The sequence below is a fragment of the Suncus etruscus genome, chromosome 15, assembly GCF_024139225.1.
Source record: "Suncus etruscus isolate mSunEtr1 chromosome 15, mSunEtr1.pri.cur, whole genome shotgun sequence".
Lineage (NCBI taxonomy): Eukaryota > Metazoa > Chordata > Mammalia > Eulipotyphla > Soricidae > Suncus > Suncus etruscus.
In genome coordinates, this window is record NC_064862.1 from 89,671,323 (window position 1) to 89,689,055 (window position 17,733).

General features: G+C 55.9%; 2 protein-coding genes across 2 annotated transcripts in view; one reads left to right on the forward strand and one right to left on the reverse strand.

Annotated features, from left to right (window-relative positions):
- Positions 1-10,128, reverse strand: part of COL5A3 (collagen type V alpha 3 chain) — a 31,251-nt gene extending 21,123 nt beyond the window's left edge. The window contains exons 1-14 of the mRNA XM_049788337.1: positions 10,097-10,128; positions 7,406-7,644; positions 7,215-7,269; positions 6,818-6,924; positions 3,918-4,079; positions 3,642-3,816; positions 3,398-3,554; positions 2,809-2,910; positions 2,527-2,661; positions 1,686-1,826; positions 1,447-1,593; positions 981-1,028; positions 554-616; positions 50-124 (exon numbers count right to left, since the gene is read on the reverse strand). Of these exons, the coding sequence (XP_049644294.1) occupies positions 50-124; positions 554-616; positions 981-1,028; positions 1,447-1,593; positions 1,686-1,826; positions 2,527-2,661; positions 2,809-2,910; positions 3,398-3,554; positions 3,642-3,816; positions 3,918-4,079; positions 6,818-6,924; positions 7,215-7,269; positions 7,406-7,644; positions 10,097-10,128 (1,638 nt within the window). The remainder of the gene's footprint in view (positions 1-49; positions 125-553; positions 617-980; positions 1,029-1,446; positions 1,594-1,685; positions 1,827-2,526; positions 2,662-2,808; positions 2,911-3,397; positions 3,555-3,641; positions 3,817-3,917; positions 4,080-6,817; positions 6,925-7,214; positions 7,270-7,405; positions 7,645-10,096) is intronic.
- On the forward strand, positions 10,127-15,131 carry RDH8 (retinol dehydrogenase 8). Its single transcript, XM_049788338.1, has 6 exons — positions 10,127-10,232; positions 11,671-11,832; positions 12,792-12,971; positions 13,972-14,065; positions 14,281-14,464; positions 14,868-15,131. Exons 1-6 carry the CDS (start codon positions 10,127-10,129, stop codon positions 15,129-15,131), a joined length of 990 nt encoding a protein of 329 aa, XP_049644295.1.
- Positions 15,132-17,733: the final 2,602 nt, after the last annotated feature.

A 17,733-nucleotide genomic window follows, 5' to 3' on the forward strand; every position in this document is an offset into this window, starting at 1 on the left:
GGGTCTGGGGTTTCCCTTCCCAGCAGGCCCGGCCTCACCCCCTTCTCACCGGCATCATGATCACGGTGCCCGGCAGGCCACGGATACCGTCCACTCCTGGTATTCCTGGGAGGCCAGGGGGGCCCTGTTGGGGGGACACGGACAGGAGGATAGAGGGAAGGGAGTCAGGTGGGGGCAGAGGGAGATCATCAAAGTAGTAAAGATGGAGGTAGCGCTGGCCTTGCAGACGACCGACCTGAGTTCTATCCCTGGCACCCCAGGAGGGATCCTTGAGCACAGAGCCAGGAGGAAGCCCTGAGCATTGTGGGGCTTGGCCCAAAAACCAAAACAGGGGCCGGAGTAATAGAACAGTGGGGAAGGCAGATGGCTAAGTGGGATTTGATCCCCGGCATACCATGGGCCCCCCAAACCTACAAAGAGCGCAGTGCTGGAAGTCACCCCGGGCACTGCTGGGTGTGGTCAAAAACAAAAGAGAGACAGACAGACAGAGGTCCCAGCCACTCAGACCCCCAAGCCCAACCTCAATGCCCATCAATGTCTTGGGGTCTCTTACCGGCAGGCCTCTGTCCCCAGAAGTTCCAGGGGGGCCGGAAGGGCCTGGTGGGCCAGTAACGCCCTGTTGGGGACAAAGGGAAGTCACAAAAGGAAGGGGCAGGGTTTTGGCCAGGCTACCCTTCAGCCATTCCTGGTCACCCCAACTCCCAGCCCAACCCACTGGACAGCATGTGAACCCCTAAAGTCCTAACAGTGGGCTGGGCTGGTCCAGAACCTTCCACCCAACTCTTCCCTCTACAGCTGCAAGAAAGGAAGTGGGGAGACGCCAGCACTCACGCGAGGTCCTGCAACTCCCGGAGGGCCCGGAAACTTCCATCCCTAAGGGGAGATATGAGTTCGTGGTTCGTGAATCCCGTCCCCTCCCAGCACCCCATCCCCACCCAGACAATCTCTCTCCCTTCCAGTCCCGTCCAGGCCCTCCTCACCTTTTCAACCACCGCTGGTTCTCCTTTAGCCCCCTTCTCTCCAGCGTCCTGGAATGGAAAGAGGGGAACCCCAAGTCTCAGATACAGAAGTGACAGCTAACCAGGTCACACATGCACATGTCGTTTGATCACGTATGTACTCACACATCACACGTGCCTCATAAACATACATTCAAGGGCACATGCAAGCACTTGGGTTCATGTGGAGAGAAAAGCTGAGAAGAGCACAGCGGGGAAGATGTTTGCCTTGCACACGGCTGACCCGGGTTCTATCCCCGGCATCCTATAGCATTTCCCCAAGCACTTCCAGGAGTGATTCCTGATGCATAGCCAGGAGGAGCCACTGAACATAGAAGGGTGAGGCCCCAAACAAGCAAAACAGAACAACAACAACAACAACAACAACAAGGGGGGCAGCTAGATCCTAGTGCAGGGCCCCCTCCCCAAAACCACCACCCCAGCTCACTGGCAAGATCTGGAATTGAGTCTGCAATGACTGTTCAGCTGCCCGGAAGTTGGGGCCCAAGGTGGGGTTACCCCCTTCATCATCCTCTCCGGCCAACGTCGATTCCGGGGTCCCCAGTTCAGATCCACTTTCTGGGTTCAGGCCCCCCTGGAAAGATCAAAACACACAAGCCCACTCTGTTGGGCCCTAACTTCCCAGTGCTGGACCCCACTCTGCCCCCCAGTACTCTGCATGCTGACCTCGAAGTCAGGGGCGCTGCTGCCCGAGATCACGGTCTCAGTACCGAACCCGGTCCCCATCCCCGGGGCGCTGGTAGCAGCAGGCCAGGGGCTCGGAGGCGGGCTCGCAGCGGGCGGAGGAGCCGTGACAGACGAACGGTTCTGGCAATAAAGACGAAGTGGAAGCGGGGCGCAGAGTAAGGCGCCAGTTCGAACCCAGGCCAGCACCAGGAAAGAGCCGGGTAGCCAAAACCAGGGACGAAAAGGCGGGGGACCCAGAGGACACCCCGAGCCTGCGCCGGGCTGCCAGCAGGGGGAGCCCCGGGGGCGGTGGAGAGGCCGGGCTGGGCTGGGCAGCTGTGCTCCAGCGTCCAGAGCTGGGGTCAGGGGCTGGATTCGGGGCCAGACTCCGGGAGCGCCCCACTTGACCTTGAGCCAGGCACAGCCTAGCCCGGAGGGTGTGGCTGGGCAGACAGAGAGAGGAAGGAGGGACAGACAGACGGACAGACAGACAGGCAAGCAGGCAGAGGAGGAGAGAGACAGGGAGGAGGAGAGGAGAGGAGGAGAGAGAAAGAGAGAAAGAAAGAGAGAGAGAGAGAGAGAACTAACACCCTCTGAGTATCCCCCAGAGACAGAGAGAGAGAGAGAGACAGAGAGACAGAGAAAGACAGAGAGAGAGAGAGAGAGAGAGAGAGAGAGAGAGAGAGAGAGAGAGAGAGAGAGAGAGAGCAAACGCCCTTTGAGCATCCCCAGCCCAGAGCTCAAGGTTAGGGCCTCAGTGAAAGGGAGAACTCAGACTGCAGAGTGGAAACTGAGGCAGGGCCTCCAGGCCTGGTAAAGGTGAGAGGCCACAGCTCCTTACTTGAGTGTCTGGAGGCCCCGGGGTGGGGGTTGAGGTCGCCTTGTCCTTGTCCTTGTTCTTCCGGCCCTTTCCCTTGCGGCCCCGCTCCTTCTTCTTCCCCTTGCCCTTCTTCCTTTTGGGGGGTGGCGTCTCTGTCTCTGGTTCAGCCTGGGGATGCTGGGAAGATTGTCCCCCTTAACCCCAGGCCACAGCCCTGGCACCTCCAGGGTCAGGGCTCAGACAGGCGAGAAGGGCCAGGCCGGGGCTGAGGTCACTAGCTGGATCTGGGGGTTCAGGCCAGACCTGCCCTTCACTCACCGTGGGGTCACATCCTGGAAGGTGCAGCTCACAGGCCTGGAAGGCAGCCTGGGGGTCCCTGCTGATCAGCATCTCCTGGATGTCTCCCTGGAACGAGAGTGGAAAGTCAGGGGCACCCAACATTCTGCCCTGGGCTGTTTCCAACCCCCTTTCTCAGCTTGGCACTGCTGGCCCCAAACCTCCTAAGTAGGACCCTCTAAGAAGAGGAAAGGTCCAAGCGGGGTCCCCCAAAGCACATCTACCCATTCCATACCCCTTCGGGGACACTAGCTCCTAGGGTCCCTATGAACATTTGGGGACAAGTAGAATGAGTATCAAGGCCTTGTCGTTTTGCATGTGGGGGTGTGTGTGTATAACCTGGCCCCTCAACACCCACAAACTGGCCCTCACCTGCACAGCCACATGCCACCATTCCCCGTCCCCTACCATCATGTTATGGGGGGGTCACCCATCTCATCATGCCGTATATCTCACAGGCCCCCCAATCTTTCTGCTTCCCCAAAAACCTGTTCTGTGCCCCATCACCAAGTCTCTGGACTCAGGCTGTGACAAATGTCCCTCTGTCCCCCCGTACCTCAAAAGCTTTCTCCCCGGGGTTCCGGGTCCCCAATACTGTGATTCCTGCCGTACTGATGAGCCGATGCCCCGGTCTCAGGACAGGCAGCTGAGGGACACAATCAGAGACCAAGGTCACGGCTGCCCCGTCCACGCTCAGTGCCAACCGGTGCCACCTGGAAAAGAGAAGGGTAGGGTGGGGGTGGAGCTCACTGCACCCCCCAGGGGTACCCCTACTCCCCATCCCACCTCCATCTGCCCACCTGCCATCTGTGAGGTTGATGTGCTTGGGAAGGGGGAGGAAGGGGTCCCCCAGGGGCCCCAGAGCCAGGCCTATCTGCAGGGTCCCAGCCTGGTCGTACACGGACAGCAGGACCGACGGCTGGCCCAGCTCGGCCCGCAGCGTGGCCAGCACCGAGAAGTTCTCTGGAAAGCCATCTGGGGGAACCAAGGGAAGAGAAAAGCTCTGCTGGCCTGCTGGACCCCACACACTTAGGCTAGCACCTCAATTTCCCAAGGGGAAACCCAGCCCCACTCACCCGGGAACAGCTCGTTCGTGGGAACTGCCAGGCCGCTGCTGGCCTTGTTCACCCCGAAAGCTCGGTCGCCCCGAGGGCTCCTCTGGGGGCACAGACCAGGCTTCTCAGGAACACCAGCCCGGCCCCCTCGGAGGCCCAGAGCTGTCAGCACATCCACAGGATCTGCAGGGAGGAGGGGGCGCTGCTCCAAAGAATGCGGGGGGGCCCGGGTGGACAGCTCAGGTTGGGGGACACTCACTACCCCCCTGTCTGTGGGCCCTGGAAATGGCCAGTGACTCCCCCCCCCTGCTACCCCCACAGCTGTTCATCAGCTTGTTGACTCTTGTTTTTATTTCTTCCTGGACTTTTGGTGAGAAACAGCAAAAAAAGAAAAAAAAAAATGCTGACCTAGTTCTGGGATGAATCAAAGGTTCCTGGCGGGGCCCCAGAGCCAGACTGTCCCCCGCTCCCTCTGCACACGCCCGCAACAAGGCCCTGGGGCCGTGGCTGAGGCCCTGCTCTGCCTTGCCAGGGGAAACCCTGCTCAGAGAACGGGTTACTCAAGTGCTCCAGGACCACCATCACCCCTGACCTCCCCCTCTGACTACCACCTACCCAACCCTCTGACTTCCTCCTTGGCCACCATCACCCACCACCTCCATCCTCTGACTTCCATCTCCCCTGACCCTTCCCCTTTGACCACCATCACCCCAACCTCCTCCCTCTGACTACCCAAACCCGCTGGCTTCCTCCTTGGCCACCATAGCCCACGACCTCCACCCTCTGACTCCCACCTCCCCTGGCCTCTTCCCTCTGACCCCACAAACCTCCTCCCTGACTACCACCACTCTAGGCCTCCTCCTTCTGACCACGCTGACTTCCGATCTCTGATTCTGTCTGGTCTCCGAGCTCCTCTCCCCATAACCCCTGACCTGCACTCCTTACACGGCCTCCCCACCCCTAGCCAAGGAATGGTCCCCCCAGCTCCTAGCCTGGCCTCCCGCCCCGCCCCACCAAGTCCGCCAGGGCTAAGTGGAACCACATGGGCTAGGCAAGAAGGAGGGGTTCCCTGGGCCCCGATGGGTGGATCAGCCCCCCAGACTGTCCCACTAACCCCCTGACCCAGCCTTCTGTTAGCAGGAATCACTCTGTCAAATTGCCCACGACCTCACCCTGGGGGGACTGCAATGACCTCACCGCTAAGAACCAGGGTGGGGGATGAGATGTGCAAGTGGGGGGCTGGTTGCTCCTGGGTCAGAAGCCACAGAGGCCCCCCCGCAGTGAGGGACCCTTGCCAAGCCGACTCCCTCCTTTGTCCCTGCCTTCTCAGCCCCTCTTTTGGGTGGGGTCTCCCCAAGATTATCTGTCCAACTCCTACCCTGCCCCCATCTGTTGCTGATCTGTGATTCTCTCTCATTGTCTCTCTCTTTCCTTCCTTCACTTTCTTTTTTTTATCAAGGGGGGCTGTACTAGATAGTGCTCAGGGATCACTCCTGACCATACATGGGGTACCCTGTGGACAGAACCCGGGTCAACTGCGCACAAGGAAGGCGCCTTTCCCACTGTCCCCTCTGCATCCTGCTGCTCCCCATTTTCCCCCTGAATGTAGATCAGTAACCACCACCCTCCTCAGTCCCCCTGAATTGTCAGATCTATCACCAGGGTGTATTAAGAGGCATTTGGCCTCCTGGGACAAAGATTTGGGGCTCCCAGGCTCAGCAGACCACAGAGACCCCATCATGGAACCATTACCCAAGCTGTGGAAGGGTGAGCCCCAATACCCCACTCGATGTGTCTGTTTCCAACTTCCATTTACTCGGACCCCACGCCAGCCCCTCTTCCACGGGTCTCCCCTCCACCCATCGCTTAAAAAGTTCTATCCAGCCCCCAACCCCTCAACATCCCGGCTTCCGTGGCGGGGTCTGTTCGTGATGACCTTTGGGGAACTGACTGAGCTTTCTTCTCAGGCCTGGAGGCTGGACAAGCAAACACACAAGAACCATTGAGCACAGCCCGCGGGAGGTGGGGGTCCCTCCAGGACCCCACTGCCCTGCCCCCCACTGCCTCGCCCCTGTGCGGGTCCAGACTTCAGAGGATGGAGGGTTGGAGAGAAGCCGCTGAGTAGCATCTCTTGTTTCTCCAAATTCTGGTGATGGACCGGGCGTGCGCGCGCGCACAGAAAGGGAATGGGGCAGGGAGAGGTTGGGGTGTGGCTGGGTGGGGGGTGTCCCGGCGTGGCCCAGCTGGTATTAAGCCCACATGGAAGAGCAGGAGACACATGGTGTGTCCCGGTCCCACGCAGGCTGGCGCGTGTGGTGGGAAAATGGCTCGAGGGAGGGGCTCCGGTCAGCTCAGCCCATGGGGCGAGTCAGGCTGGTGGGGTGAGGGGGGGCTGGGTGGGGGCGTCCCGGAGACCAGAGGAGGGTGGTGCTGCCCAAGGAGGCGTGGGCAGCTGTACTGGACCGTGGGAACCGGCACCGGGGCGCGGGATTGGCAGGGTGGAGTGTCTCCACCTGAGCGCTATACCCAGGGGTGCCCTGTTTGGGGGAGCTTCAGTTCTCCTAGGGATCTGCGAGGAGGGCCTGGCCTGAGTTTTTTGGGTTTTTTTTTTCCACTCCTTTTACCACCACCGGGAAGCCCTGGACTTGACTCGATGCCCCCGCGCCCCCCGACCCAGAAGTCCAAGGGCAGAGTTTGGAGTCCAGCCAGATGCGCACAGCTGGGCATGCGTCAGCGCTGACTCACCCGGCCTCGGCCCCCCGGGACCCTTGGAAGGGGGGTGGGGGTGCTGAGAAATTCCTCGGGATAAAAAAAAAAAAACCGAGGTTCCTCAATTGGGGTGGGGCTGGGGGGGCAATTTCCACCCCACCCCCACTACCACCCCTGCGCTCCAGCGGGGTGCGCCCCACCGCGCCCCTCACCAGGGCCTCCGGGGGCTCTGTCCATGGTGCTGATCCGCTCGGGGGACCAGGGGGGTGAGGTGGGGGGCCAAAGTGCACCGTGGAGGAAGAGGACAAAGCAGGTGAAGCTATTTTGGGGAGATGCTGAGGGCCCCCTGAGTCTCCAGGCACGTGCACTGGAATGACAACCTGGGGGCCACTTTTTGGACAGCCCCAAAATCCCTCAGAAGGGTCCCCAGACCAGGAGGGATCACTCCTGCTGCTCCCCCCCAATCTCCCCCTTCACACCCACACCACACACGCCCAGCACTCCCCAATCCGTGCAGCCAACAACCACACCCCAAAGCAAACGCTGCTCCAGCCACAGCCGGAGGAGACGCTCACGTTTGCACCTTCCCAGAGATGAACTCACACTCACACGCGTGAACACGTCCACAAGCGCTCACACTCACGCAGTTCACACTCCCTGCACGCTGCGAGGGAAACCTTGGGGCAGTTCCCTGAACACCCCGAGATGTCACACCCCAGAACCCCCAAAGCAGCTGCGCGCTCAGGACCTCCCCTCCGGGACGCCCTCCAGGGTCCCCCCCTCTCCCCCGCGCAGCTCACCCGCCTGCATCTGGGGCAGCAGCTGCAGGAGGACCAGGAGCAGGCAGGGCCCGGGCCGTGGGGGTTCCCGGCGCCGGGGTCCCCCCATCCTGGCAGGCAGCGGGCGCTGGCTCGAGCTCGGGGCGCGCTCTTGCTCCGCTCCGGGCTGCAGGACCCGCTGACACTGAGACCGCGCCCGGCCGCGCCCCGCCAGGCCCAGAGTGGGGCGTCGGCCGCCGGGACGTTGGGAAAGTTGGTGCCTATTGGCCGGGGGGGCAGTGCGGAGCCTCTGACCCGCCCACAGCCTCGGAAATCGGGGCGCCCCGGCCCCGCCCCAAACCCTTGGCTCAGACCGGGGCGCTCCAGGGCGACTCGTCCTCATTCAAACTTTTTCTTTTTCTTTTCATTTCTGGAACACGCCCGGCCGGCAGTGCTTGAGGCTCACTCTTACTGTCTTCACTGGCTCGTTTGCTCTCTCTCTCTCTGTCTCTCTCTGTCTCTCTCTCCCTCTCTCTCTCTCTCTCTCTCTCTCTCTGTCTCTCTCTCTGTCTCTCTCTCTCACTCTCTCCCCAACTCCCAAAGGATCTGCAAACTTCCAACCATGGTTAGGGATTAATGTCCACAGCAGAGGAGACACTCAGGGTCACACCCCCACAATGGCCACACATACCCCCCCACTCACCCCACATTTCTGTTTCTCACTCACTCACACACACTCTCTCATTGTGTTTCTCTCTTCTCTCTTTGTGTCCCTGTGCGTGTTCTCTCTCTCTCTCTGTCTCTCTCTCTGTCTCTCTCTCTCTCTCTGTCTCTCTGTCTCTCTCTCTCTCTCTCTGTCTCTCTCTCTCTCTCTCTCTCTCTCTCTCTCTCTCTCTCCCCAACTCCCAAACAATCTGCAAACTTCCAACCATGGTTAGGGATTAATGTCCACAGCAGAGGAGACACTCAGGGTCACACCCCCACAATGGCCACACATACCCCCCCACTCACCCCACATTTCTGTTTCTCACTCACTCACACACACTCTCTCATTGTGTTTCTTCTCTCTCTGTGTCCCTGTGCATGCTCTCTCTCTCTCTCTCTCTCTCTCTCTGTCTTTTTCTCCCTCTCTCTGATGATTTTGGGGCTCCAACTTAAGAGTCTCACTTATGCCAGGGGCCAAGTCATGGCACGGCCTACCCAAATTTGAGTTCCAACATCCCATAGAGTCCCTGAGCCTGCCAGGAGTGATTTCTGAGTGCAGAGCCAGGAGGAACCCCTGAGCACCACCAGGTGTTGCCCCCTAAAAAAGGTTCCCCTCAATCCTTAAGCCTCTCTCGGTCCTAAATACTGGCATGCCCTCCTGTCAAATTTTGGTGCCAAGTGATTGCTCCTGGGGGTTTCCCCCTTCACAGGGTGAACAGCAGACCCCCTCCCTCACTGCCTGGGGTCCCACAGACCAGATGGGCTCTAGATATACATAGACCAGCACAGGATCTGAGGGTGCAGTCGCTTGGAAGAGCCCCAGAAATAGATCTGCACCTCCAGGAAGGGAGAAGCCAGCAAGGAACCCCCTTCCTCCCAGTCCAGCTTTTCAGACAAAGTTTCTCTGTGTCCCCAGAGAGGAGAGGGTGGGGCCCCATCTGGCCAGAGGGGGATAGTCCCCACCCCTTCCATGGGGAAATGGACCATCAGGGTCCAAGAATCCAATCGCAGGGAGTTTCTACCCCATCTCCTCCACCTCACTCAGCCCACCTCATCCCCCCACAGAGGCCGCTCTGGGGCCACAGTCACAATACTAAGGGGGGCAGAGTGATAGCACAGCAGGGAGGGTGATTGCTTTGCAGGTGGCAAACCCAAGTTGGATCCCTGGCATCCCACAGTATCCCCTGAGCCTTCCAGGAGTGATGCCAGGAGTGATTCCTGAGTGCAGAGCCAGGAGTGAGCCCTGAGCATCCCTGGGTATGGCCCCCAAACAAACAAACAAACAAACAAAACTTGGACTAAAGGGGCCAGAGCACTTGGCTTCCATGTGCCAGGTTCGATTCCTGGCATTGCATAGTGTCTCCAGAGCCTGCCAGGCTTGATTAACCAGGAATAACCCCTAAGTGTGTGGCCGAAAAACAAACAATAAACAAAAAAAATAATACTGGGACTTGAGCGATAGCACAGCAGAGAGGTCATTTGCCTAACATGCAGCCAACCCAGGTTCAATCCCTGGCATCCCATAGTGTAACTCCACCCTGGATTTAGGTGTGCACCATCGTTAATTATTTAATGCAACACCATAGAATCTCCTGTGCTCCTCCAGGAGTAATTCCTGAGCATCACCAGGTGTGCTTGTCCCAAAAAAATAAATAAATAAATACTAAGGGTCTGGAGAGACAGAAGAGCGAGTAAGGCTCTTGCTTCACATCCCCAGCATGACCAGGAGTGATCCCTGAGCATAGAGCCAGGAGTAAGCCCTGAGCACTGCTGGGTGTGACCACCAACACCCAAAATGAAGGAACATGAGAGGGAAGTCCCTTAATGCTCAATGTCCCATGTAAGTCCCTGCTTCCTGACCCTACAGACAGGGACCAAGGAAGGAGGAAGCAGGATACATTTGTGTCTCCCTCCCTTTTGACTGCTGGTTCCAGCTCAGTTTGAAATCAGGCCTCTCCCTTGGCTTCCCCCTGAAAGGGATCAGTGGGAGGGGACTGGGCCAGGAATGGGGGGGGGGGGTGGCGGCACCTTAGCTCATAAGCCCGGAGAGGCATTAACATGGCTGGGGCAGCACCGCGGACAGTCCTCATCTCGGGGTGCTCCTCAGGAATCGGCCTGGAATTGGCCACAAAGCTGGCCCATGACCCAAGACAGCGCTATCAAGGTGAGGGACTAGGGGGCCTTGGGCAGGAAGGCATGGGGCTGCACCCCTGGAATGAAGCCTCAGTTCTGCCTTTCGGCTGCATTTGGATGACTGGGACACAACCCATGACACCCCAAGTGTCCTCTGCCTGCCCCTTCTGGTGACTCCGGACCGTGTCCAGTTTCTGGGGGCTGGACACAGAACTGGGGTCACCACAAATGGAAAACTCCAGAGAGAAGAATCCAGGGCAGAGGGGGGCAAAAGGGAACAGATGTGAAAAGTGGGTTACACGGTAAAGGATAACAAGGCTGATACAAAATTAGAGTGAATGGGAGGGAGGGGAGACTTTATTTCGGGGTGGCAAGCAGGGAGTTGGGGATGGAACCTAGGGTTCCTTTGAGCCTTTTCTCAGCCAGTATGGGGGTATTTTTAGAAAGCCAAAGCCTCTGCAGATTACTGCCCTGAGATAAGCCTCTGGGGTATCCAGACCTTGGAAGGCTTAGAGGGGTACCTACTAGGCTTAGGCCTCCTTGAGTTCCTGCTTTTCTGGGGGAAAGTCTCTAAATGCAGCCCCTCCCCTTCCCTGACCAACCATGGCAGCCTCTGACCCAGAACAGGACCGTCCTGCAGCGGGCAAAGGGGCTGTTACTTAAAAGAAGGCAGAGGTGAGGGCACGGGGCCACAGGCTGTGCTGCCAGTCCTCTGCCCTCTGTGGCTGAGGCACACGCAGCATGGACTTGGACTGGCCAAGAGCTTTTGGATGATGACTCTCTGAGCTACAGTTCATGAAGAGTCGTCTGAGCACCCAGAATCCATGTGGAATGAATATATGGGTGTGTAGAGGAGAATGAATGAAGGGATGAAGGAACATGTGGGTGATGGATGGGGAATGGACGGATGAATGGATGGATGGGTGAGTAGATGGATGGATGGATATGGATGGTTAGTAGATAGATGATGGATGGATAAATTGAAGGATAATAGAGGTTTGGATGGATGAGTAGATGAATGGAAGGTGGATGGATGTGTTGGTAAGAAGATGGGTGAATTGATGGTGGATGGGTCAACTAATGAGAAATGCATGTATGGATGGATGTGTAGATGAATGGATATGATAATTGATGGATAGATAAAACGAAGGATGACAGAGGGATGGGTGGATAAGTAGATGAATGTAAGGTGGATGGTTGGGTTGGTAGGTAGGTGAGTGGATTGATGGTGGATTGATCAATTAATGGGTAATGCATGGGTGGATGGATGTGTAGATAGATGGGTATGATAAATGATGGATTGATAAATTGACAGGTAATAGATGAGTACATGAGTACCTTGATGCATAAATGTACTGTGGGTTGTGTTCAAGTGTACCAGCCTGTTTCTCTTGACCTCTTGGTAACAGTTAAGTCTACACCCAGAGGGAGGGACCATTGCCTGTGCCAACTCTGTTCTACATTCCCAGTGGTGGCCACCATGAGGGATCTGGGAAAGAAGGGGGCGCTGGAGGCAGCTGCTGGGGAGACTCTGGGGCACAGCCTCATCGTGGCCCAGATGGATGTGTGCAGTGATGAATCAGTGGCCCAGTGTCTCAGCGGCATCCCAGGAGGGGACGTGGACGTGCTGGGTGAGCCTGAGCCACCCCTCCCACCTGTTCCTGACCCTTAGTGTCCTCATAGCCTGAGAGTGTCTGAGCTCAGCAAACCGCCTTCACCACCTCCGGACAGGAAAGATGGTTGACCAGTTGTCTCAGAGTTTCCCTGGGAAACTGGTCAGTTTTTTTTTTTGGGGGGGGTAACACAATAATTGAACAAAGTCCTGGGAAATGGGGTGGCCTATTCCCAAGCAAAACTTCTCCCATATGGAGAAAACCATATGTGGTTGGGAAAAAAAAGGAGAAATTGCTAGGATGAGTCATTTGGGGCAAGAGTGATGAAGAAGCGACTCACAGTCCCCAAAGGGCCTTTTCTAAGGCGGTGGGTGGGGTTGTATTGGATTCAATTTAGGGTCATGCAATTTAGGGCAAGGGGGGCTGTTCCCAGCAGAACTTCTCCTCTTCCCCAGAGCCCAAGGCTTCCCATTACAAACTAAATTTATTTTACAAGCTAAAATTATATTTAAAGATAGAGTCAGAGGGCCCGGAGAGATAGCACAGCGGCGTTTGCCTTGCAAGCAGCCGATCCAGGACCAAAGGTGGTTGGTTCGGATCCCGGTGTCCCATATGGTCCACCGTGCCTGCCAGGAGCTATTTCTGAGCAGACAGCCAGGAGGAACCCCTGAGCACTGCCGGGTGTGACCCAAAAACTAAAAAAAAAAAAAAAAAAAAAAAGAGTCAGAGAGATAGAACAGTGGGAGGGCACTTGCCTTGCACATGGCCAACCTGGGTTCTATCCCCAGCATCACATAAGGTCCCCCAAGCCCAAGAGGACTGACTTACAAGTGCAGAGCCAGGAGACACCACTGGGTGTCTCACATAAACACACACACACACACACACACACACAATGAGTCAGGAAATACCCCCAAAGGAATGATTACATACATGTTGGGAATGTCCTGGAAATATGCCCCTGGTGCTCTCCTTAGTAAATAATGCAGGTGTGGGCCTGGTGGGGCCCCTTGAAGAACTCAGCCTGGCAGCCATGCAGAGCACCTTTGAAACTAACTTTTTCGGGGCCGTCCGTCTGGTCAAAGCTGTGCTCCCCGGCATGAAGAGAAGACGGCGGGGCCACATAGTGGTAGTCAGCAGCGTCATGGGACTGCAGGGTAAGTTCTGAGGGGGACAGTCCACCCCCTACACACGATGTCTGAACTTCCCTACCCCCCAAGTTGAAAGAATGACCAATTGACCTGAGTCAATATTGCCCCTGAGATCCTGTGCAGAGCGAGGAGTTCTGGGCTCCATTAGTTATGTCTGTTATGGTGCAGCTGAGGCTGACTGTGGGACAGATGCTGAGAATGAGAGCCATCGGAAACCGACGTGCCAGCATCACTGCCACTTCCTCTCTTCACCACCACCCTCAAACCCATAGGAAATACCAGAATTGTTTTTCACTTGCCACACTCCTCCCATAACCAGAGACAATATGCCAGCTGGATGCTGCGGATCTGCAGGAAAGAAAGCAGAGTGATTAGTGATGTCTGCCATGGATCCTCTAGGGATGGAGGCACAAGTAGCCTAGAGGCTCAGAGGATGGAGGGAAATGGGGCGTGTTGTTTTTATTTTTAAGGGAGGCATATCCAGTAGTGATCAGGGCTGACACCTGGCTTTGCTCTCAGGGATCACCCCTGGTGATGGTCAGGGGACCATATAAGATGCTAGGGATAGAACTCAGGATAGCCATATACAAAGCACCCTACCCTCTGTACTATCCCTCCACTCTCCCACTTCAAAATTTTGTAGTGAAGAGTTTTCTGAGCTGACAACAATGTTGAGGAGAGACAGCATCTGGTACCTTGACACAACCGCCTCCTGACCCTTAATAGCACCAGACATACTTTCATCCACCCAACCCGTCTATGGTCAGTTCCCCCCACCAAAAAAAAAAAAAAACTTCCCTGGTGGTGCTCAGGGTTTATTCCTAGATCTATGCTCAGGATTCACTCCTGGCAGGCCCTGGGGACCCAGAGCCAAGGACTGAAACTAGGTGGACTGTATACAAGGCAAGTGCCCTCCCCGCTGGCCTATGGCTTCAGCCCTGACGCCCCTCCCTCTGTCCCCACCAGCCATCCCTCCATGGACCACCCCCTCCTCTGATCATCGCAGGTGTCGTATTTAATGATGTCTACGCAGCCTCCAAGTTTGCCCTGGAAGGATTCTTTGAAAGTCTGGCTATCCAGCTGCTGCAGTTCAACATCTAGTGAGGGGGAACAGGAGGGTGGGGAGACAGAGAAAGGAGGGGAAGGAGATGAAATGAGGTTCTGGCTAGGAAATGGGGGATGGGAGAAGTGGAGACGAGGAAGGGATGAGATTTGGGGTGAATGGGGAAAATGAGGGGTGGTAATGGGCTAAATGGAAGAGCAAGTAGGTTGATTTCCCCCCCAAACAATAATTGATTCCCAGCTCTCTCCCCAGCATTTCCCTGGTGGAGCCAGGCCCAGTTGTCACTGCCTTTGAGAAGAAGATTCTGGAGCAAGCAAGCTCCAGGGAGTGGGCGGACACAGACCTTGACACTCGCCACTACTTCCGGGACCTCTACCTCCCGGCCTCCAGTGAACTCTTCAGCTCTGTGGGGCAAAGCCCCAGGGAAGTGGCTCAGGTGAGGGCGAAGGGGGGACAGAACACCATAGATGACTGGGTCTGGGAGAGGAACAGACCAGACCCCCCTACCTGCTTTTTATAAAATCCTTCTCCCTGGAATCTGGGTCCTGGATCTCAGGGCAGCCCATGACAGGGAAGGTTCTTGCCTGGCACAATTTAGCCAAACACGATACGATCCCCAACATCATCACATGGGGTCCTGCATGCACCCCAGGAGTAGCCCCTGAGGACTGTTGGAGGTGGCAAAATAAAAGTATGGGGTTGAGAGCCATAGTACACGCAGCAGACCCGGGTTCGATCTCCTGCATCCCTGAGTGATTCCTGAGCACAGAGACAGGAGTAACCCCTGAGCATCACCAGGAGTGGTCCAAGAATTAAAATGGGGGGCCTCCAATCCCTAGATCATTGTGAAGATCATCGGCTCGACCAGCCCTCCCCTCCGTAAACAAACCAATGCCCGGTATCTCCCTCTGACGGCGCTTAAAGCCCTGGACCCCACCGGTCACCTCTATGTGAGCGCTGCCCATCGCCTGCTCTTCCGCTGGCCTCGCTTGCTCAGACTCTGCCTCAGGTGTCTGGCCTGCAGCTGCCTCCCCAGGGGCCGTGTAAGGCCAGACCGAGAAGAGGCTGAACAGCCGGGAGACCTCAATGCAACCCCAGCTTGATGGCGGAAGGACTGCCCCACACCCCAGTTGGATTCATTTGTTCATCGATCACTTCCCCCACCACCACTGTCCCTGGATCTGGGACTCCCATTGAGGCCCTTCGGCCTGCTCCTTGGTGGTCATGGCTAGGACAGAGGAGGGACCCTCATTGGAGATGGGGATGTACGTGGAAAAATCAAGGGAGACTTTCTGAAGGAGGGGTTATGTGCTGTGCATCTATGAATGAGCACTTCAGAGTCATTTAACCTCAGGATTTTGTGAGGTTGGGCTGGAAACAGCAAGATGATCTCAACTACTATACACACACACCCCCACGCAGATGAGTTGCCAAAGGGGCTCCAGACATTTCTAGTCACACACTCACTCCACCAGCAAAGGCCTGTTTTCCTTCCCAAAGTAATCTATGTGCAACCACTAGCCATGGTTGGACTGAAACCTAATTGAAACCTAAGAATTTGGTTTCAATTTAATAGTTCTTTTAAAGTGATGGTGTCCATGTACCATCAAAACCCACAATAGAGGGGCGAGAGAGATAGCATAAAGGTAGTGTGTTTCCATGAACACAGAAGGATGGTGGTTCGAATCCCGAATCCGGGCATCCCATATGATCAACCCAAGCCTGCCAGGAGCAATTTCTGAGGGCAGAGCCAGGAGGAACCCCTGAGCACTGCCGGGTGCTCAAACCAAACCAAAACAAAACAAAACAAAAAGAACCACAATAGAGATAAAATAGGGGGGAGGGTCCTTTCCAAGGTGAAGGCCGTATTCAATTCCTGCCTCGACCTGGCCCCCAGACACCACCAAGGGGTCAGTCCTGAGCACTGAGCCAGGAGTAGCACTGACCACCTTCCCTGTGCCCTGCCCCCTAAGAAATAAAAATACAAAACAAATCAAATACAAAACAAAAATACAAAACAGTGTTGGGGGGCTGGAGTGAGAGCACAGCGGGAAGGTGCTTGCCTTGTAAAGAGTCAACCAGGGTGATGCCCGGCCTCCCAGGTGGTCTCCTGAGCACCGCCAGGAGTGACCCCTGAGCACTGAATCCTGAGCATCACAGGTGTGGCCCCAAACCCAAGGCAAAAAAATGGAAGCAAAAACCCAGGAGGTGGCCAGATGGGACTGTGCGCAGGGGGTGGGGGGGACTGAGGACCCCAAAAATCTGCAGGCCAGGCCTGACTGGGGGGTGGGGTCCCTGTCCCCACCCACAGCCAAGCCCCGAAGAGCCAGCTGGGTGGCGGACAAAGAGGCCCGAAGACCCCAGCAGGCCCGGAGGTGGGAATTCGGACACGTGTGAGGGAGGAGAATGCCACAGAATCAGGACTGTCAACTGCGATGGTCTCGCACTGGAACAAGTATCGCGAGATCCAGCACCTAGACCCAGGTAGGCCTGGGGAAATTATCGCGAGATCCAGCACCTAAAGCAGGAAGTAGTGGCCAGAAGAGTCTCGCAAGATCCAGTGTCTTAATACAGAGGATTGTTTTGGACATAAAGTATCGCGAGATCCAGTGTATAGAAACATTCCTTTGGAAAGTATCGCGAGATCCAATGCCTACAAGCAGGAGATATTGGCCAGAGAAATATCACGAGATCCAGGAAGTGTTGGGGAAATTATCGCAAGATCTAGCACTTAGAAGCAGGTAGTTCTGAACAGAAAAGTATGGCGAGATCCAAGGCCTAAAGCAGGTAGTTCTGGAAGAAAATCATTGCAAGTTCCAGAAACTAGAAGCAGGAGGTAGTGGACAGAAAAGTAGCACAAGGCCCAGGTTCTAGAAGCAGGCGGTCTGCGAAGGACAAATAGCTCTAGATCCAGCTTGCAACCGCCCAAGGAAGGGTCAGTGCAGGCTGGAGCCTTAGTAGAGTTAGAAGGGCGCATGCCTTGCACGTTGCCCAGCCCGGGTTCCATCACTGGCATCCCATGCAGTGGTCCTCAAACTATGGCCCGCGGGCCACATATTGTATTTGTATCTGTTTTGTTTCTTCATTGCAAAATAAGATCTATGCAGTGTGCATAAGAATTCGTTCATAAGTTTTGTTTTTACTAGAGTCAGACCCTCCAATGGCAATGGTCTGAGGGACAGTGAACTGGCCCCCTGTTTAAAAAGTTTGAGGACCCCTGCTAGGGTCTCCCAAACACCACCAGGAGTGATTCCAGAGCACAGAGCCAGGGGGAAGCTCTGACACCTCTGGGTGTGGCCCCAAGACCAACATTTAAGAAAAAGAAAAGGAAATTTAGGAATGGGTAAAGAGATAATGCGAGGGAATGTCTTTGCAAGGAATTAAATCTGGGTCTCATGGCAGTGTACCCATGAACCCACTTGAGCTTTCTCTAAGAGAGCTATGAAGTGTGTGTGTGTGTGTCTGTGTGTGTGCATGTGTGCGTGCGTGTGTGTGTGTGTGTGTGTGTGTGTTTACTGCAATCCCGAAGCATGTACTTTGGCACTTTGGGAAGATTGCTAACTGCCCCCAAGATGGGAAGGAGTGATTCTTTCTGCTTAGGAACAAGCTAATTTCCAGCTAGTTCTCAGCCAGTGATATTACAGTGCACTTGACTTGCACACAGTCGACCCAGGCTTGACCCCTGGCACCCCATATAACCCCGCA

Bases quoted from the DNA above. Each gene is read 5' to 3' on its own strand.
- RDH8 (XM_049788338.1), top strand. From the start codon at position 10,127: ATGGCTGGGGCAGCACCGCGGACAGTCCTCATCTCGGGGTGCTCCTCA. The intron at 10,233-11,670 runs GTGAGGGACTAG...CTACATTCCCAG, and splicing joins CCCAAGACAGCGCTATCAAG to TGGTGGCCACCATGAGGGAT. The intron at 12,972-13,971 runs GTAAGTTCTGAG...TGATCATCGCAG, and splicing joins CAGCGTCATGGGACTGCAGG to GTGTCGTATTTAATGATGTC.